This window comes from Pristiophorus japonicus, chromosome 12 (genome assembly GCF_044704955.1).
Source record: "Pristiophorus japonicus isolate sPriJap1 chromosome 12, sPriJap1.hap1, whole genome shotgun sequence".
NCBI classification, from domain to species: Eukaryota; Metazoa; Chordata; class Chondrichthyes; family Pristiophoridae; genus Pristiophorus; species Pristiophorus japonicus.
The window spans coordinates 195,569,585-195,591,752 of NC_091988.1; the positions used below are offsets into that span (position 1 = coordinate 195,569,585).

At 46.0% G+C, this 22,168-nt stretch overlaps 1 protein-coding gene across 2 annotated transcripts in view; it reads left to right on the forward strand.

Annotated features, from left to right (window-relative positions):
• Nucleotides 1-20,304, forward strand: part of slc52a3-1 (solute carrier family 52 member 3-1) — a 48,488-nt gene extending 28,184 nt beyond the window's left edge. For both annotated transcript variants that reach the window (XM_070895119.1, XM_070895120.1), the window contains 2 exons: nucleotides 8,371-8,494; nucleotides 19,835-20,304. In XM_070895119.1, coding sequence (XP_070751220.1) covers nucleotides 8,371-8,494; nucleotides 19,835-20,047 — 337 coding nt within the window. In that variant the 3' untranslated portion in view covers nucleotides 20,048-20,304. The remainder of the gene's footprint in view (nucleotides 1-8,370; nucleotides 8,495-19,834) is intronic.
• Nucleotides 20,305-22,168: the final 1,864 nt, after the last annotated feature.

Sequence of the window (22,168 nt, forward strand, 5' to 3'; positions counted from 1 at the left end):
ATCTGTTTTGCAGAGGGATGACCGCAGGGGACCCCTGCACTACCTTCCTTGCACTGCTCTTCCTTTTGGTCACCCAATCCCTATCTGGCTGTGTACCCTTTACCTGCGGTGTGACCAATTCGCTAAACGTGCTATTGATGTCATTCTCAGCATTGTGGATGCTCCAGAGTTCATCCACCCGCAGCTCCAGTGCCGCAATGCGGTCCGTCAGGATCTGCAGGCGGATGCACTTCCTGCACACATAGTCGTCAGGGACACCGGAAGCGTCCCTGAGTTCCCACATAGTACAGGAGGAGCATAACACGCATCCGAGCTCTCCTGTCATGACTTAACTCTTGGATTAACTTAATTGGGTAACAACAATGCTAAAGGTTACTTACTGATAAAGAAAGAAAAAGAAAAGCTACTTACCAATCACCAGCCAATCACTTACCCCCTTGGCTGTGACGTTGCCTTTCGATTTCTTTCTACTTTTTGCCTTCTCCCTGTAGCTGCACCGGTAGGCCTTGACGTCCCCGGAACTCGCTCCTCCTCTGACTAGCTCTCCGACCACGAACTCCCGCTGGCCTTTATAGGCCTCAGCTTAGCAAATTTAGTTCCAGATTTTGATATTTACAACACAAATATATTTTTTTAAATGCCACTTTAAATTAAAAATAAAAACTAGTTTTCGAACAAATAAAAACCATTCCTACCTATCAGCACGCTTTTTAAAACGCAGTGTTTAACTGTTACACATCACAATATAACTTATTTTCAAGTGCCCAAACTTGGTTGAGAACAGAAGTTTGTGCAAAGGGACATTTCAAGTTTGTTGGGAGAGTTTCCTGGATGTGGTCAGTCGGTCAGCTCGAGCTCTCTCACTCCCCATTGTCAGCATTTTCAGTGTCAGTTTTTCCTCTGCTTATCATCTGCTTTGGTTTTTCTTAAATACTTGTATCCTGTAAACAGTTACAAGCACTCTTAGGCAAATCCATTAACAGAGGTGAAGCAGCTAAAAGTATAAGCAGCAGCCAATCCAATAAGGAATTCAAGAGAAATGTCTTTATTCAGAGAGTAGTGAGAATGTGGAACTCACTACCACAGGGATGGATTCATTTAAGGGGAAGCGAGATAAACAGATGAGGGAGAAAGCACTAGAAAGATATGGAAAAGTTAGCATAGTGGTTATGTTACTGGACTAGTAATCCAGACCGAAGATCGCCCTAAATGGAGGAAGTGCATTCGAGAGGGCGCTGAGCACCTCGAGTCTCAATGCCGAGAGCATGCAGAAATCAAGCGCAGGCAGCGGAAAGAGCGTGTGGCAAACCAGTCCCACCCACCCCTTCCAGCAACGCCTATCTGTCCCACCTGTGACAGAGTCTGTGGCTCTCGTATTGGACTGTTCAGCCACCAAAGAACTCACTTTAGAAGTGGAAGCAAGTCTTCCTCGATTCCAAGGGACTGCCTATGATGATGATGAGTAATCCAGAGGCCTGGACTAATAATCTGCAAGACATGAGTTCCAATCACTCTAAGGCAGCCGGGGAATTTAAATTCAGTTAATTAAATAAATCTGGAATTGAGTGTCAAGTAATGGTAACCTTGCAACCACTGGAATGGTTCACTAATCTGGTTCACTAATATCCTATCTGTCAGTGCTCTGTGTTCCTTGCTGCTGCTTACGTTGTTTAGCAACCTGAAAAGGAGAAGCCTTTGTAGGTCACAGTGACCTCAATGTGCTCTGTTTCCTGCTCAATCACTCCAGGATGTTTTGATGTAGGTGACCTCACATTTTCCATGGGCCCTTAAAATATCTCTCCATGTTAATCCTATTATTCCCTCCCTCCACATCCAAACTGCTGAATAAGGGAAGCACCTGCAGACATCCATTTTTACCGCTCGCTGCCCGCGTAACGACTCACCTTTCCTGCACAGATGCAAGGTCTACAAACAGGTGGAAGCAGCAAATTATAGTGGGGGACGGGGGGGTGAAATAAAGCAGGAAATGCCTTTTCAGGAGTCAGTATGTGAATGGAGCAGACACGGGGGTTGTAACAGTGAATTGTCCACTCCTACCCCAGAGGGTTAGTAACTACTATGCTAGGCATGGACTTCAGTATTCTCATTGAAGAAACTGGAAAGACAGTCTCATTCGTTGAATGTACGAAACTGATGGGAAAGACCAGCTGGTCCATCAAACCTGCCCCACACCACTGTGGCTGGGACATCGAATTACAGGGAATGTACAGCAGAGAAACAGGCCATTCGGCCCATGCCAGTGTTTCTGCTCTACACGGTCCCCCTCCAACCCTACTTCATCTCCTCCTATCTGGATAGCCCTCCACTCCTCTCTCCCTCATACGCTTATCTAGCTTCCCCTTAAAGGCATCAATGCTATTCACTCCCTCTCACCACTCTCTGGGTAAAGACGATTTTCCTTATTTGATTTTTTAATGACTAGTTTATATTTATGTCCGCTAGATTGGACTCCCCCCACAAGTACAAATAGTAGCTGGAATTTTCTGTACCTGGGCGGGTCGGGTCCCGACTGTCACCGTGACGGGTCACGACCCCATTCTTCATTCCATCCTGCTCTTGAGATCGACATTCCGTTAACGGGGCCTATTAAGGCAGCCCTGCGCTTTACCCGGCCCTATTAAATGGTGCGGGTCTGATGATGTCATCAGTGACACGTCTTCAGCGGGATATTTAAAGAAGCCATGGCCACATTGCACTTGAAGGTTCATCTCGGAGTGTGCAGGCACTGCACTGCATATTGGAGTGTTGCAACGAGTGGCGAACATGACTGCACAGAGACAGAGGGCTGCACCCAGGTTCGCAGATAACTCCCCCATATGCTTACGGAGGGAGTGAGAGAGAGCACGCAGGGAAGTCCCCTTTCCTTCCGATGGGCGGAAGAGACCACCTCAGGAGACCAAAGGAACTTGGCTCCAAATAGCAGAGGAGGTCAACAGCAGGGATGTTGTCAGAAGGACCTGGATGCAGTGCCGCAAATACTTCAATGGTCTCATTAGATCAGGAAAGGTTAGTGCAAAACAATACTCACCTTCATCCTGCTGTGCCTCTCATCACATCCCCATCACCTTGCCTTCACAACCCTACTCCTGCACATCATTACTCACACCAACATACCCATCACATCCACCCATCCCTCTCTATCTTTATTATCACATTCCCATCTGACCATCCACCCCTCACACTCACCCTCATCCTAATGCAATCATACCAACTAACAACACACAAGGATGCCACTTGGCATTGGCACCCCATCTATTCCTTACACTCATTCCATCACTCTCACTCAAACTTCTCTTCTTTCCCTCCTTGCAGGAGAAGAGAGCCCACAATAAGAGCGAGAGAGAGAGAACCGGAGGTGGCCCTCCATCATTGGCCATCTTAACATCAGCGGAGGAGGTCGTCCTGGAAGTGTCAGGAGTCGAAGAGCAGCTGGAGGTGGGAGACAGTGAAGGGGACATCTCAGCAACCTGGTGACATCTCATACAGCCACATGGCTACAACAGTCACTCAATGGGGACTGATGTCAGCAGCCAGTGAATGTTCACCATGTGCAGAATGGTATCTGTACCCATTCTTGATATGACATATCTAACTCAGCTCTTTGCTCTCCCACAGGTCCATCAAGAGCCTAACCAAAAGCAACACCCCCCCCCCCCCCCCGCCCCCCACCCTTACTGTCGAGGAGGAAGAGCAAGACGACTCCTCAGAGGAGCCTCCAGCCTCTGAGGACGCAACGTCACCAGACATGAGCGCACCCAGTACCAGCACAGATACACACACCTCGGTGGGTCCTACGTGAGATAGTGTTGTCACTTGGTGTCTCACAAGTCACAAGTGAGCAAGAGCAGATGGAGAGACAGGGAAAGCAGTGGAGACTCCTCACAGGGTGTGCAGGATGCTCCCAGCTCTGCTCAACTGCATGCAGACGCTGAGCCTCAGGGGCCATCCAGAAAGAGGGCAATCCTGGAGGTGCAGCAAGAAGTGCACGAGGCTTTTGCGACTACAATGTCTGCAAATGTGCAGAGAATGGAGGAGTCCATCGCCAACATGAGCACCATGTCGCAGGCGATGGCGACTGTCGGCTCTTCCATGGATACGATGGCCACCTGCATGGAGCAGCTAAAGGTCTCTGGAGAATAGATGGCAGACGCTCATAGACCTCCTCTCTAAGTGGGATGTTAACATAGTCGCAGGTCCTCATGGCCTCACTGCTGTGCCCAAGATGCTCTCCAGCTCCATGCTAGCAGGGAAGTGCGGGTGGCCCATGAGAGGGATGGTGGTGGGAGGGACATGGAAGTGGGGGCTCCTCTCAATATGCTCGTACTTCACCCCGATTGACCCCCCACCCCCCTCAGTCAGAGCCCCAGATGGCTCCTGGGATCGTGATGGTCGAGTTTGCTCCTGCACTGTTGCAGGAGGAGCATACTTTAGCGGGGCGATCACAAGCCCCAAGAGCCAGAGGATGTCCGCCAAAAATGTCGATGCAGCCGCAGTAGGGAAGCGGGCAGACTGCCTCTACCTCTGCTGAAGCCACAGGGGTAGCACCTTGTAGAAGCACACGTAATTTCTGTTACTGTGATGTCAGAGATAAAAATATCTATTTTCTCCACTTTTCAGTCAAGGACAAATTTGTCTGCAACTGTCGAAGTGGCTTAGTGAGTTGGGCTGAATGGTGAGACATAATGTTACCTCCAGCAATGGTGGTCAGTGTGAACGGAATGGCTTGGTCATTGTAGGGATGCTTTATAGTGTTGCTGTGGGGTGGTGCCATAGCATGGCATAGCATGTGGCAGCCATATGGGTGTAATGCGTGAAGTTAAATAAATCTGGCCATGATGAGGCCATCCCTGGCCTCCCAGGCAGCAATGTGCTCGGGTGCTGGTTCCTTCTGCTCCTCCTCCTTGACTCCCAGCTGATGCTCCTGCTCCTCTGAACAGGCTGTGCGCTCAGTGCCTTGCTCCTCATGTAGTGCTAACCCTCGCTGCTCGGCTATGTTGTGCAGTGTGCAGCAGACCACGATGATTCTGGAGACCTTGGCTGGTGCGTACTGAAGGGCTCCTCCAGATCTGAAAAGGCATCTGAAGCGCATTTTCAGCATGCCTATTGTCTGCTCTATGACAAATCTGGTGGAAATGTGGCTTTCATTATAGCTCTCCTCGGCTTCAGTACTTGGCCTCCTCAAGGGTGTCATGAACCACGTCTGAAGTAATTAGCCCTTGTCTCCAAGCAGCCAGCCAGTAGGTCTGTTTGGAGGAGCGAAGAGCTGAGGGAGGGTGGACTGGCACATGACGAAAGAGTCATGGCAGCTGCCAGGGAATTTGGCACACACAGGCACGATGATCGTCCTATGGTGGCAGATGAGCTGAACATTGAGGGAGTGGAAGCCCTTGTGGTTCATAAACACTCCTGGGTGATGATGGGGTGCCCTGATGGCCACATGTTGCCGTCGATGACGCCCTGCACCCGTGGGAAACCAGCCAGAGCGGTAAAGACCAGTATCCAATCAGTAACACTGGCTTCATCAGTGGCAAAGTTGATATAATTGGCTGACTTGTGAAACATGGCATCGGCGACCTGTGCGTTGCATCTGTGGGTGGCCGACTGCAAGATGCCGCAAATGTCTGCTGCAGATCCCTGGAAGGAGCCTGAGGTGAAGAAGTTGAGGGCGCTGGTGACTTTGGCAGCCACTGGTAAGGCGTGTCCACCCGTTCCTCTGGGCAGCAGGTCTTGCTCCAGCAATCTGAAAATGTCTGCGATGACCTGGTGCAATAGCCTGAGCCTCCTTTGGCACTGCGGCTCAGTCATGTTGAGGAAGCTCATCCTCTGCCTGTATACCCTGTGTTGGGGGTATTGCCTCCGGCATGGTGCAACCCTGCGCTGATGCCCTCTGTCCTGTGCAGTATCAGGTGGTTGAGGACAAGGTGTTGTTGGTGCTGATGGTGTGCCTGGCGCTAATGGTGTCCGATTCTGAGGACCAAGGTGAGACAGCATAAACAGCACCCATGCTGATGTAATAGATGGCAGGTCAAGTAGAGATGACAGAGCAATCTGTCAATGGTGTGATAGGTTCTACCAATGAGGTGACAGTGGATCCCAACTTTGCTGGAAAAACTTGCAACCTCTGGAAAGCTAAATCTGTGCTGACAATGCACTCAGCAACAACATCTGCCTTAGTAAAGTGACCAGCTGTGAGGTGGGAGTTTTTATTGTACATTTCATGCTGTGCACTAATCAGCTGGATCAATGGCCACTCAACTTCCGCCTCAGGTTAGACATGGTTCCCAAGCTGCATGATTCCCATGCTCATCCAGGGAAATTTCAACGGTAGGGTTAAAAAGAGGTTTAAGGGTCTGGCAAGTACCTCATAATGATCTCAATTATCTCGGCCGCCTCTGCCGTTCGGGTCACTGGCAAACGTGCCCGAGGGAAAGGTGTGCGAGGGCGGGATGATGGCGGGTTCCTGACCCTCTCCGAAGTTTTTCAAATTTCCTACCCGACCTGCTTCCAATCGCACCCTGCAGCATTGTGACCAAACACTTCCTTATCCCTACCCCACCCACCGCGCCTGGCCCCCCCCCCTCCCCCCCCTGCCCCACATCCATGTAATCTCCTGGGAGAGGCAAAAAAAAACAGTGCCAATAAGGGAAAAAAGTATTCGACCTCCTCAGGTGATCAAAACCAGTGCAGTAGATCCAGTCAATGGGTGATATCACCAAGGGAGCTGAAGCAGCATTGGTGGATGGATTGCCTGCAGGACGTGTACACGGTGATCTGCATTTACTGTAGGATCAGTTCAGAACTTGCAATAGACACTTTCTAGAGAACCTACTTTGGAGCCATGTAAAAAAAAAAGTTCTAATGAAAAAACGTGCTATAAAGTAGGTGCATTGTACAATGTTTCCATTGGACGAGGCAACATAAAGAGGGTCTTTTATGGAAACTCATCATATCCCATGTCTCCTGCACACAAGGAGGCACAGGCAGGTGCACTGAGCTTCTATCCCAAGGGATGGTTTGATGTCCAAGGTGAAAACTTTAATTGGCAGGTCGGTGGCCCAATCCTCATGGTATACAGTTAAGGGAGGGTCAGAAAACTATCTTCTTTCTCTAGCTCTTTCTCTCTTTTTCTTTTCTTTTTCTCTTTGTCTCTATGTCTTTTTCTCTTTTTCTCTTTCTCTTTTGCTCTTTCTCTCTTCCTCCCTTTTTTCTCATCTCTTTCTCTCTTTATTTTTTCTCTTTTGCTCTTTTTCTCTTCTCCTTTTATCTTTCTCTTTTATCTCTCTCTCTGGAGAGGGAACTCCGAGGCAGTGAGAATTCTGGCTGAGGTATAAACATGGAATAATAAGGGCTGTCAACCCAACCAGTCCTGGGTCAGCAAGTTTGTGAGTGGATTCTGCCTGGAAAATGGAAAAGCTATGTATCATATTACATCAAATGAGGAGCGATAGGAAATAAATATATCTCACTGCAAAACAATATGCTATTCATTCAAATACTCTGTGCAAAATGAATCGGTTGGTTTACAATTGTCCTTGTCACTTAAGGGTATTTTTCAGTCCATATTCCCAAAGGACAGGTCAGTGCACGGAGGGGCATGTGTGAGATTGTGGTATCCAATATGGCATCTATGTTATGATCCCTGGGCCATGCTAACGTTTGACTAGATATTGGGCAGTAAAGGTACACTCCAGATCGTAGGGGACACAAGGTTCACTTTCAGGACTGACCGGTGACACTGAACACAAGATAGATCGGGTGTAAACCATGAAATCTGAAACAGTCTCCTTCAGTCAGTCAGCTCCTACGTTGCTGTGGTATAGTGTGCCAGAGAATTAGTTTTTTTTTAATGGTGCTGGTCAGCTAGCTCAGATGGTTAGAACGTGGTGTTAATAACGCTTAAGGTCGTGGGTTCAAGCTCTGTCCTGACAAGCTATGCTGTGTGCCGCTGCCTTGCCCAAAGGGCTGCGAATATTTAGTTGAGTATATTTAAGACAGAGATTGATAGATTTTTGGATATTAAGGGAATCGAGGGATATGGGGATAGTGCAGGAAAATGGAATTGAGATAAAAGATCAGCCATGATCTTATTGAATGGCGGAGGAGGTTCGAGGGGCCGAATGGCCCACTCCTGCTCCTAATTCTTATTTTCTTATGTTTATCTATTAGACATCCAAAGATTATGTAATTACAAAAGGAAGTTCTACATTGATATCTGTGTCAGCACAGACATCCCTATTGTCTGGCATGATAACTGGTTTTGAAGAAACAGCTCATCAGGGAATGTCGCAATGAGAAGTTGACGAGGTTCAAGCTGATGTTTTTTTTATATCTCTCCCCCTCATTGCTCAGATCCTTGGTGCTGCTGGGAACCCTCTCTCTGGTTGGTACAGCGTTTGGTGCCTATAACATGGCAATGGCTGCCCTGAGCCCCTGCCCCTTACTCCAGCATTCGGGAGCTGGCATCGCTTTGATTGTGAGTACAGAATAAGAATGAGGAATGAGTACTGTCATAAGATGCAATGCCGGGTGGCACGCGCACTTGCAGTGAATATTAAAGAGGGATTCTCACTGTCAGAGTCGCCTTCAAAAATCTAAGGGATACAGAGAGAAATTATTGCCGCCGGTTGGGGAGTCTAGGACTGGGGGGCATAGTCTAAAAATTAGAGCCAGACCTTTTAGGAGTGAAATCAAGAAACACTTCTACACACAAAGGGCGGTAGAAGTTTGGAACTCTCTTCAGCAAACTGCAATTGATCAACTGTTAATTTTAAATCGGAGATTGCCGTTTTTTGTTAACCAAAGGTATTAAGGGATATGAGGCAAACCCTATAGAGTTAGATTGCAGATCAGCCATGGTCTCACTGAATGTCTTAGTGAGTTGCAATGAATGGTCAGACATAAGGGTACCCTGCATAATGGTGATGAGTGCGAATGGAATGGCTTGGGCATTGCAGGGATGATTTATGTTGCTGGTGTGGGGTAGTGCCAACCTGGTGCATCACATGGAACTCTCTGAGAATCGGCACGGGCTCGACGGGCCGAATGGCCTTCCTCCGTGCTGTAACCATTCTATGATTCTATGAATCTATTCCAAGAACCGATCAGATAGAACTACTGCACACAAAAGGTGGTGAATGTTTGGAATAGACTGTCCAGGAAGGTGATTAAGATGGATAACATCAGTCATTTTAGGAGGGTGCTTCCCGGCATTTACTGACTCAGGTATTGAACTGTGTGTTCTGTTGTTGGACGCTGGGGATATTTGGTCTGATTTTAATTGCAGGTCTCAACTTTTCTTTTCTTGTTACGTTTCTCAACCTTGCTCATGTCCTGCACAATGGCCCTGCCCTGTCCCAATATTAAAATAAAGGATTAATCGCGGCTGTTTCATTTAACCTTTCTTTTCATAGCCGATCTCCTGCTGATAGGCTGGAGCAATTTTAAATATTCATTTAAAGTGACGGAGGTTTGTGATGGAATGTGTAATATTTTCTCACATTTTGCACCTGTACATTTTCAGGGGATTTAAAAAGAAAAAAAATCACTATCATCTATCAAGTCTCACAATATATGTGGATTAAGCCCTGTGGTGGCTTTAATCAGATCATTTCAAACTCTATAATTTCTGCCTCACGGTAACCAGTGTTTCAGAGTCCTTCATTACTTTGAGCACCTCTCTCCATTCCTACTCTCTCCTACTCATTCCTAATTCCCAGGCCTGTGCTCTGTATGGTGACTATGAGAAACCTGAACACTTGCATTATTTGCCAGATTCGCGTAGGCTGTAGGTCGTGAGATTTGGACTGTGTTTAATATGTGAATCAGTTGCTCTTGAATCTCTCTGAATATTACTGATAAGTCAATGCGCCAATATAATGAGCCCAGTCAGTACAGTTAACATAGTTGTTCTACTGTTCAGAAACTGTAAATGTGTTTAACTCATTCGGGACTGTAGTCAAGCGTGGATGCAGCTCCAGTAAGATTTTGCATTTATATAACACCCCTCACAACGTCCCATAGCCCTTTACAACCAATGAAGTACTGTTTGGAGTGTAGTCACTGTTGTAATGTAGGAGACGCGGCAGCTGATTTACACAAAACAAGCTCCCACATGATAATGTTTTAGTGACGTTGGTTGAGGGATAAATACTGCCCAGCGCACTAGGTGAACTCCCCTGCTCTTCTTTGAAATAGTGCCTTGGGATCTTTTGCATCCACTTGAGAGGGTAGACAAGGCCTCGGTTTAACGTCTCATCTGAAAGATGGCACCTCTGACAGTGCAGCACTACCTCAGCATTGTACTGCCAGCCTGGATTATGTGCTCAAGTCTCTGGCATACAAAGCTTTCTATTCCAGATTTTTTACATTTTATTTAATTAACAGAATTTAAATTCCCTAGCTGCTGAGGTGAGATTTGAACTCACGTGCCCAGATCATTAGTCGAGTAACATAACCATGATGATACCACACCCGTATTATGCTCCAACGCATTGTGCCACCGTGACAATAATGACTACACCACGGCACTTGTCCTGTTTTACAGATGGTGAGGGAGCCCTGAACTCATCTTGCCCCCTACTTTCCTCATTGTCCAAAGTCAAACTCCACCTATAGCCAAGGGTAGTATTGGGGTGGTTCTGGGATGGTCTAACACAATACAGGGATTACTTGAACTTTTATTCAGTTTATTCCCCTTCCTCCATCTCCTACACCAGATAAATATATGAAGTGGAGAGAGTAGGGCAGTGCGATCAGCTTTGAATTGTTCTAGTAAAGTTGCATGATGGGCCAAATGGCCTCCCTCTGTGCTATAAGTTTCAATGGCTCCATATCACCCCGTACCATTTCCAGACCAAGAGTTCCAGCCAAGTGAAACCCTGCCAGGCTAGAAACATAGGAGCAGAAGTAGGCCATTCGGCCCCTCGAGCCTGCTCCGTCAATCACTTGGATCATTGTTGATCTGTAACTTCACACCATTTACCCGCCCTAATGTGCAACTAGTGCTGTCTGTCACCAACCTTGAAGCACAAGGTTGGGTTACTGTCACTCTGTCCTGGTTTGCACCTCCTCTTAATAAGAGAGGATATAGGTAAGGGAAAGCAATCAGTGGGGACTCTATGGTTAGAGTTGAAGAAGAAGAGAGGAGTTAAAACTGTAATTGGAGTTGTCTACAGGCCTCCTGATAGCACCAGTGAAGTGGCAGAAAGTATTAATTCAGAGTGTGTACCATCTACAACTTGCCACGGCTTGCCACAACTTGCCATGGCTTCTTCGGCAGCACCTCCCAAACCCACGACCTCTACCACTTAGAAGGACAAGAGCAGCAGGTGCATGGGAAACACCATCAGCTCCTAGTTACACACCATCCTGACTTGGAGATATATCGCTATTCCTTCATCGTCACTGGGTCAAAATCATGGAACACCCTCTCTAACAGCACTGTGGGAGCACCTTCACCACATGGACTGCAGCGGTTCAAGAAGGTGGCTCACCACCACCTTCTCAAGGGCAATTTGGGATGGGCAATAAATGTTGGCCTTGCCAGCGACACCCACATCTCAGAACGAATAAAAAAAAAGATTAGAGAGACTTGTAGCAAAAGCAGAGTTGTTTTAATGGGAGACTTTAATTTTCATCTAGATTAAGAAGAGCAGAGAAGCTCAAGTCAAAAAGATAGTGAGTTTCTTGAGTGCATTCAAGATAATTTTCTGGAACAATATGTTCAAGAACCAACAAGAGGGCAGAACATATTAGATTTAGTAATGAGCAATGAGCCAGTCCTAGATAATAATCTAACAGTAAGCGAACATTTGTCTAACAGTGATCATAATATGATCGAATTAGGCTTGAGAAGGAGAAGCTTAACAGTTACGAAGATTCTAGATTTTGATAAGGCAAACTTTAATGGGATGAGACAGAGACTGAGATAAGATATACGGCACAGAAACAGGTGGTTCGGCCCAACCAGTCCATGCCGGCGTTTATGCTTCACTCGAGCCTCCTCCCATCTTTCCTCATCTAAGTCTATCAGCATAATCTTCTATTCCCTTCTCCTTCATATGCTTGTCTTGCCTCCCCTTAAATGCATCGATACTATTCGCTTCAACCACTCCCTGTGGTAGCAGGTTCCATATTCTCACCACTGTCTGGGTAAAGAAGTTTCTTCTGAATTCCCTATTGGATTTCTTGGTGACTATCTTATATTGATGGCCTCTAGTTATGTTCTTCGCCACAAATGGAGACATTCTCTCTGTATCTACTCTCAACAACAGCAAACCGATCAAAACTGTTATTGGGTAAAACTACAGATGAACAGTGGGAGGTCGCTTAATACAGGGCCAGTATATACCCGAAGGGGCAAGAGGACTACAAATAAAACAGCCATGGTGGTGAGATAACATAATACTAAAGGAAAGAGCACACAGTAGTGTAGGTGCAGGGAACTGGGAGAGATATAAAGAACAGCAAAGGAAGACAAAAAAGATAGTAGGTGCTGCAAAAAGGAATGCGAAAATAAACTTGCGAGGGATATCAAGATTAATACAAAAAGTTTTTGCAATGATGTTAGAAGAAAAAAGATAGTCAAAGATAATGTGGGCCCTTTAAAAGCAGATGTGGGTAATATTGCAAATTAAAATAAGGAAATGGCAGACTTGTTGAATAATTACTTTGCGTCAGTCTTCACAGTAGAGGAAGAGGATAATATACCCAATAATTCAGTGAAGCTAATTATGATTCATGGACTGGAAACATCCTCTCTGTATCCACCTTGCCAAGCCCCCTTATAATCTTATACGTTTCGATAAGCTCATCTCTCATTCTTCAAAATTCCAATGAGTAGAGGCCCAACCTACTTAACCTTTCCTCATAAGTCAACTCCCTTAACTCTGGAATCAACCTTGTGAACCTTCTCTGAACTGCCTCCAAAGCAAGTATATCCTTTCGTAAATATGGAAACCAAAACTGCATTGAGTATTCCAGGTGAGGCCTCACCAATACCCTGTACAACTGTAGCAAGACTTCCCTGCTTTTATATTCCATCTCCTTTGCAATAAAGGCCAAGATTCCATTGACCTTCCTGATCACTTGCTGTACCTGCATACTAACCTTTTGTGTTTCATGCACAAGTACCCCCAGGTGTTGCTGTACTGCAGCACTTTGCAATCTTTCTCCATTTAAATAATAACATGCTCTTTGATTTTTTTCTGCCAAAGTGCATGACCTCACACTTTCCAACATTATACTCCATCTGCCAAATGTTTGCCCTCTCACTTAGCCTGTCTATGTCCTTTTGCAGATTTTGTGTGTCCTCCTCACACATTGCTTTTCCTCCCATCTTTGTATCATCAGTTAACTTGGCTACGTTACACTCAGTCCCCTCCTCCAAATCGTTAATATAGATTGTAAATAGTTGGGGTCCCAGCACTATTCCCTGCAGCACACCACTGGTTACTGATTGCCAACCTGAGAATAAACCATTTATCCCTACTCTCTGTTTTCTGTTCGTTAGCCAATCCTCTATCCATGCTAATATATTACTCCCAACCCCGTGATCTTTTATCTTGTGCAGTAATCTTTTATGTGGCACCTTATCAAATGCCTTCTGGAAATCTAAATACACTACATCCACTGGTTCCCCTTTATCCACCCTGTTCGTTACATTCTCAAAGAATTCTAGCAAATTTGTTAAACATGACTTCCTCTCCATAAATCCATGCTGACTCTGCCTGACCAAATTTTGCTTTTCCAAATGTCCTGCTACTGCTTCTTTAATAATGGACTCCAACATCTTCCCAACAACAGACATTAGACTAACTGGTCTATAGTTTCCTGCTTTTTGTCTGCCTCCTTTTTTAAATAGGGGCGTTACATTTCCAATCTGCTGGGACCTCCCCAGAATCCAGGGAATTTTAGTAAATTTATCTCAGGAATCAACCTGGTGAATCTTCTTCAATGCAGGTATATCCCTCCTTAAATAAGGAGACCAAAACTGCATGCAGTACTTCAGGTGTGGTCTCACCAACGCCCCGTACAGTTGTAGCAGGACTTCCTGACTTTTATACTCCATCCCCCTTGCAATAAAGGCCAACATTCCATTTGCCTTCCTAATTATTTGCATGCTAACATTTTGTGTTTTCCTTAGTTAGCCACGGAAGGTAATTGAATTTTTTGAGGAAGCAATTAAAGTAGTAGGCAGGGAAATGTCTATGGATGTAGTTCATATGGACTTCCAGAGGCCTTCGATAAGGTTCTACATAAGAGATTGTTAGCTAAAATTAAAGCTCATGGAATTAAAAGCAAATTATTGACCTGGTTAGAATATTGGTTAGGCAGTAGAGAGAATGAGTCTGTATTTGAATTGGAAGAAAATGACTAGTGATGTCTCACAAGGAGCTGTGCTGGGACCTCAAATATTCACTATATTTTTTAACGGCTTAGATAACACAATAGAGAGCCATATATCCAAGTTTGCCGATGACATAAAGATAGATGGCATAGTAAGTAGTGCAGCTAGATGCATACAAATACTAAGAGACATTGATAGATTAAGTGAGCGGATGGATTTCAACGCAGGTAAGTATGAGATCATCCATTTTGGACCAAAGCAGGATAGATCTGAGCATTTTTTAAATGGTGAAAAGTTGGGAATAGTGGAGGTGCAAAGGGATTTAGGGGTCCATATACACAGATCATTAAAATGTAGCAGTCACTTAAAAGAATAATCACAAAGGCTAATGGGATGATAGCTTTTATAACTAGAGGGCTGGAATATGAAGTGGGGGGGGTGGGGAAGGTTTGCTACAGTTATATGAAGTCCTGGTTTGGTCAAATCTGGTGTAACCTTCCCTGTAATTTTTTTCAGGCTGCGCAGCCCCTTTAAGGAATGCGCGGCCCGTTCAAGATACCGTGTGTGAGCGTTTTTTCTATTGAAACGCCAGCTGCGCGGGATCCCTGGAGCGCTGTGTAGCTGCGCGGACACGCAACTTACAGGGTACATTGATCTGGAGCACTGTGTGCAGTTCTGGGCACCACATCTTCGAAAGGATATATTGGCCCTGGAAGGAGTGCAGCGCAGATTCACCTGAATGTTACCAGTTCTTTAACGATTAGATTATGAGGAGAGGTTAGATAAACTAGCCTTGCATTCTATGGGATATAGAAGATTAAGGAATTTTTTGATTGAGCTTTTTTGGATTTTGAAAAGAATTTATAGGGTAGATCGAGAGAAACTTTTTCTATTGGGGGAGTCTAGGACATAATTTTAAAATCAGAGCCAGGCCATTCAGGAGAGAAACTAGGAAATACTTCTTCACACAAAGGGTGGTAAAGGTGTGGAATTCTCCCACAAAAAAACTGTAGATAGATAGATTTGTGTTAGTCTTGGTATAAGAAAGAAAGGGATAGAAAGAAAGGGAAAGAAAGAAGGAAGGAAGGAAGGAAGGAAGGAAGGAAGGAAGGAAGGCTTACATTTATGTAGCGCCTTTCATGACCAGCGGCCGTCTCAAAGCACTTTACAGCCAATTAAATACTTTTGGAGTGTAGTCACTGTTGTAATATGGGAATTAAAGGATATGGAGCCAAGGTGAGTGAGTTAGGTCACAGATCAGCCATAATCACATTGAATGGTGGCACAGGCTCGAGGGGCTGAATGGCCTCCTCCTTTTCCTATGTTCCCCAAGGTGAAAGGGAACTTCAATGCCCAAAAGTCTTCTTAGAGCAGAGAAGGTGAAGGGAAGATTTATTAGAGTTGTTTAAAATCATGAAGGGTTTTGATAAGAGTAATTGAAGAGAAACTGTTTCCAGAGGTAAGGGGACACAGATTTAGAACGTGATGAGGAGAATCTTTTTTCATATGCAGCAAGTTTGTTATGATCTGGAATACACTGCCTGAAAGGGCGGTGGAAGCAGATTCAATAATAACTTTCAAAAGGGAATCAGATAAATACTTGAAGTGGAAAAATATTCAGGGCTATGGGGAAAGGGCAGGGGCACTGGGACTAATTGGATAGCTCTTTGAAAGAGCTGGAAAGATGGGCCAAATGGTCTTCTTCTGTGATGTAAGATAATGGGGCCGAAATTCATCAGCTCACTGCCCGCTCCCACCGACATTCCTCCTGAAGATCCGCCCAGTGCCACTTTGGACGTGGCCTGGAGCGGGCAGGAGGGGAGAGCTGCCAGGAGCCACCCGTCAGCGGACGGCCGAGTGGCGCAACTGACCTCCCGCCCTCCCGCCGAACTCCCAGATTCCTGCGGGCGGGACTCGGCGGCAGAACAGAGGCAGAACAGGGGTGGACTGCTGGCTGGAAACTGGTCTGTCCCCGACGTTAAGTCTGAAGAACCTATAAAAAAGGTAAGTGAACATTTAAAAAACAAAAGTTCCACAGCGACTTACCTGCATGGGGTCCCCTGAAGGTCTTCGGATAGGTTTTATATTTTTTATTTTTTTCAGGTCTTCGACCCTCCGTGGGCCCGACTCCATCCTCGGCGGCACTTGAGTGGCAAGCGCCTCTGCCGCCGAGAATGAGACCTGCCGCCCACTGCCGCCAAGATTGGCGGCGTACGTTGTTCACTTGTCGCCCGCTGACCTTTGAGGGACCTCGGCCATGAATATCCCGCCGTCTGGTACCTCAGCAGCCATCGGCGGCACTTTGGTCGGCACTTGGGCAGGCGGAGGCCTTGATGAAAATCGGCCCCAGTGATTTCATGAATGCAGGCACTGAGAGAATACTGTTCTCATTACCTATTTTTTTCCTTAATATTGCTTGATGCCATGTCATGAACCTCACAAGATTAATAGGCAGTTAAACTAGATCCAGAGAGGCTTTTAAATCAACAGAGGGACTGGAGCAGAGAAGTGGCCTGTTCCCCTGGGGCTACAATAATACAATCTAAAAACATTATTCCAATTAGTCTGCGTTTACTACATTTATACATCAGCAATTTTGTGGTTTAAAGAAATATTACTCCTGGTCATAAAATACTAATCATATAATCATATTTTCCATGATTCTAGGTTACATACAGATTGATTTAATTTTTTTTTATATATGCCAAATTTGTTCCAGCCAGCAAATGCCATTGAATTTCCCAATTTGCTGTGACACCTCTATTACTGCTGGGTTTTAATGGTTTTCTTTTTGTAATTTATTGTTATCTGGAGCAGGCAGCTGGGGCTTTCAACTCTCCTCGTGGCTCAGCACCCCTACTTTGCACAGGAACGTTAGGAGCAGGAGGAGGCCATTCAGCCCCACGGCCTGCTCTGCCATTCAATTAGACTGTGGCTGATCTGTGCCTCAGTTCCATTTTCTCGCAATCGCTTCATATCCCTCGATACCCTTGCCCAACAAAATTCTATCGCTCTCAACCTTGAAAGCTACAATTGTCCCTCAGCATTCACAGACTTGGGGGGAGGGGTGGTGTGGGGAGGGTGGGTGGGGGGGGTGGAGCGAGTTCCAGATTTCCACTACCCAAGACTGAGATAGATAGAATTTTGTAGTCTAGAGGAATCAAGGGATATGGAGGTTGGCCGGGAAGGTGGAGTTGAGGTTGAAGATCAGCCATGATCTTAGTGAATGGCGGAGCAGGCTCGAGGGGCCATGTGGTTGACTCCTGCTCCTAATTTTTATGTTCTTATGTTCTTTGTGTGAAAAAAATGCTTCCTGATTTCACTCCTGAATGACCCAGCTCTAATTATACAATTATATCCAATTGTTCTTGATTGCCCCACCGGAAGAAATCATTTTTCCATTATCTACCCAATCAAATCCGTTTAACATTTTGAACACCTCGATCAGATCACCCTTCAATCTTCTATACAAGCCAAGTTTATGCAACAACAATGGTTACATTTCAAAAGTAACTCATTGGCTGTGAAGAGCTTTGGGCGGTCCCAAGGATGTGAAAGGATGCTATATAAATGCAAGTTCTTTCTTTCTTTCAGTGTGCAAATGCACCGTGTGGTTTGAGACTGAGACCAGGTTTAATGACCAGGTCTTATGCAGGTTGGGCCTATATTCATTGGAGTTTAGAAGAATGAGAGGTGATCTTATTGAAACATATAAGATTCTGAGGGGGCTTGACAGGGTAGATGCAGAGAGGATGTTTCCCCTCGTGGGGGAATCTAGAACTAGGGGGCATAGTTTCAGAATAAGGGGTCGCCCATTTAGGACGGAGATGAGGAGGAATTTCTTCTCTCAGAGGGTGGTGAATCTTTGGAATTCTCTGCCCCAGAGAGCTGTGGAGGCTGGGTTATTGAATATATTTAAGATGGAAATAGATAGAATCTTGAACGATAACGGAGTCAAGGGTTATGGGGAGCAGGCCAAGATCAGATCAGCCATGATCTTACTGAATGGCGGAGTAAGCTCGAGGGGCCAAATGGCCTACCCCTGCTCCTATTTCCTATGTTCTTATGTTGATTGCTGGTCTCTGCAGAGTTAGCTTCTCACGGTTGGGGTGCTGCAATTGGCCAAGGGAGAGGGGTCATCCAGGGTTCAGACACATGACCCCTGCTGGAACGTGAACCTGTGAACGTTAAATAAGGGCAGAATTCTTTCACCTCATCATTGGTGGCCATGCCTTCAGGTGCCTGGGCCCTAAGCTCTGGAATTCCCTCCCTAAACCTCTCCGCATCGCTACCTCGCTCTCCTCCTTTAAGACGCTCCTTAAAACCTACCTCTTTGACCAAGCCTTTGGTCATCTGCCCTAATATCTCCTAATGCTAAAAAGATCTGCTCAAAACTACACATCCTGGGGGAGGGGTGTAAGAACTTAAAATAAAAACTGACCTACCTTTAAGTCTTTGACAGACTATACCCGCACTCCTCCCCCCCCCCCCGCCGCCCCACAACCGAACCCATTCCGAACCTCCAATCAGCAGGGGTTTAGGGACAGGCCACAGTGCCATGTTTCTCTGGGAACCCATGCATTGGGGCACCCAACATATGAACAATACAGAAAACCAGGAGGGATGCCAGTAACACAGTGGTGGACCTCCGCCAAATGCAGGAGTAGAGCCAGCTCCACCCCCTTCCGCCCATCTCATTCAGGAAAGCCCTGGAAATTCCGGGGCAATGTGAAAAGGGGTGGAGCCTCAGTGAAACAGGTCTCCGCCCTTTTTTCCTGACCTTTGCACCAGGGGAAATGCACGTGCCATGGGGGCAAGGGCCAGGAAAACCGGTCCTGATATTGCTAATGAGTTTATTCTTTTAATAAAGCAGATTTTCATTTTCTCTCTCCTCTTTAGTGTCAACCGTGGCTCAGTGGGTAGCACTCTCGCCTCTGAGTCAGAATGTTGTGGGACTTGAGCACAAAATCCAGGGTGACATTTCAGTACATTAGTGAGGGAGTGCTGCACTGTCGGAGGTGCTGTCTTTCGGATGAGACGTTAAACCGAGGCCCCGTCTGCTCTGTCAGGTGGATGTAAAAGATCCCATGGCATTATTTCGAAGAAGAGCAGGGGAGTTATCCCCGGTGTCCTGGGACCAATATTTATCCCTCAATCAACATCACTAAAACCCAGATTATCTGGCCATTGCTGTTTGTGGGAGCTTGCTGTGTGCAAATTGGTTGCCGCATTTCCCACATTACAACAGTGACTACACTCCAAAAGTAAAGTCTCGGGCTGTAAAGCGCTTTGGGACATCCTGAAATTGTGAAAGGCGCTGTATAAATGCAAGACATTTCTTCTTTATTTTATGACATCAAGCCGACCTTAGGCTGTTGAATGGAATTAATATTGTGCCCATTTTATTGAGCCAACTGTTTCTTGTTTGTGCTTATGTATAATAACCTGTTCGTTTTAATCACTCAGATCCTATCGTGGATTTTGTTTAACGGGGCCTTGTCATATGTCAAGGTGATGATTGGAGTAATTTTCCGTGACGAAAGCCACAGCGCCCTGGTGTGGTGTGGAGCAGCAGTGCAGCTGGGGTCCATGATTGGAGCACTGGCCATGTTTCCACTTGTAAATGTGTACGCGATTTTTAAGGCCGGGGACAGCTGCAGCACAAATTGCCCTTTCTAACCAAAAAACGGAGAAAGAGAAGAGACTCAGGCAGTGAAGAAACAGCAAAAAAAAACATTCATGCTGCCCAGAAGCTGACCCAATGTTCTCTGCGTGTCACTGTGCCAAACTGTTTCTAAGTGTCATTTATTAATTTGATTCACTGGTAGCAGGAAATAGATTCTAATCTGTAACCTTTGAACTTTTTGCCTAAAATCTTGGGGTTTTTCCCATCCCGTGATGGAAACATATAGGGGGGAAGTTTTAACATAGGTGAACGCGTGGGATTGGGTTGGGGGGGGGGGGAGGGGGGGAGGGTGGCCGGCGCGATCAAATCGGGAACAATCCCAAGCGTGTCGGGAAGCTGGCTCAAACCCACCGACATCAGCAGCAGATGAGCTGAGGCAGGGACGGAGTTGGGCGATGTCACGGAGGTGGAAATAGGCGGTCTTAGTAACTGCGTGGACATGTGGTCGGAAGCTCGTCTCAGGGTCAGGTACAGCAGCAAGGTTGCAAACTGGTTCAGCCTCAGACAGACGCTTGGGAGAGGGATGGAGTTGGTGGCTGTAATGTGTTTGCTTCAAGGATTCTTTGCTTAAGAATTCATAGCAACACATTGCTATTAAGAACTAGTTGGTTTATTAACAAAGGTTTAACAATCACACTGCACATTACCAGTTCATCCACTAGACTCACAACTGCATACCTCATCGTGGATGACCTCGACCCAACTGGCTGGGGTTTTATTGAATCTTGTGAACATCACGTGACTGGCTAAGCCACTCACAATGCAATGACAAACCTGAGAGCATACATTACAGTGGCTAGGGAACAGAGTTTGTGGCGGGGACCGAAGACAATAGCTTCCGTCTTCCCAATATTTAGTTGGAGGAAATTTCTGCTCATCCAGTACTGGATGTCAGACAAGCAGTCGGACAATTTAGAGACCGTGGAGGGGTCGAGAGAAATGGTGGTGAGTAGAGCTGGGTGTCGTCAGCGTACATGTGGAAACTGATGCTGTGTTTTCAGTTGATGTCGCCAAGGGGCAACATGTAGATCCACTCCTTCTGTGCTATATCATTCTATGATTCCACAAAGTTTCTGCCCGGCCAACAAAATGTTGGGACACTTTGTTATTTTACTTCAACACAATTTTGAATCATAAATTTTCTGTAGGTGGCCTGGGATTCAAAGTGTTCCAGAGGAAGACAAGTTTCTGAAACTAATGGACCAAGATTAAGAAAACAGTCTAATTGCTTAACGATAGGGTTGCAGGCTGGTTTACTGAGTGATTAACTCCAGGGGCCATCGGTGTAAGGTTGCCAACTCTGGTTGGACATATTCCTGAAGGTTTCATCACATGACCTCCCACCTCCAACCACCCTCCATAATCAAACAGTATCTTTTTTCCCCATTTCCAATATTTATATAGCTAATAAGATGTAAGCATTCAAAGAATACTTCATTTCTATTAATGTCACCATGATTTTTCTCTCAGGCAGTTCGCAGCCATGTCCCGGAGGTTAATCTTAAATTCCTGGAGATTCCAGGGCAGTTTGGAGGGTTGACAACCCTACCTCAGTGGGATAGTAAACTACCAGGATGCAAATCCAGAATTCCAGAGGTGAGGCGAGAGTGACTGCCCTTGACATCAAGGCAGCATGTGACCGAGTGTGGCATCAACGAGCCCTAGTAAAATTTACGTCAATGGGAATCAGGGAGATACTCTGTACTACCTGGAGTCATACCTAGCATAAAGGAAGATGGTTGTGGTTGTTAGAGGTCAATCATCTCAGCCCCAGGACGTCACTGTATGAGTTCCTCAGGACAGTGTCCTAGGCCCAACCATCTTCAGCAACTTCAACAATGACCTTCCCTCCATCATAAGTTTAGAAGTGGGGATGTTCATTGATGATTGTAGTGTTCAGTTCCATTCGCAACTCCTCTGATAATGGAGCAGTCCATGCCCGCATACAGCAAGACGACATTCAGGCTTGGGCTGATAAGTGGCAAGTAACATTCATGCCACACAAGTGCCATCAATGACTATCTCCAATGAGCAAGAGTCTAACCACCACTCCTTGACATTCAACGGCATTACCATTGCTGAATACCCCATCATCAATATCCTGGGGGGGTCAT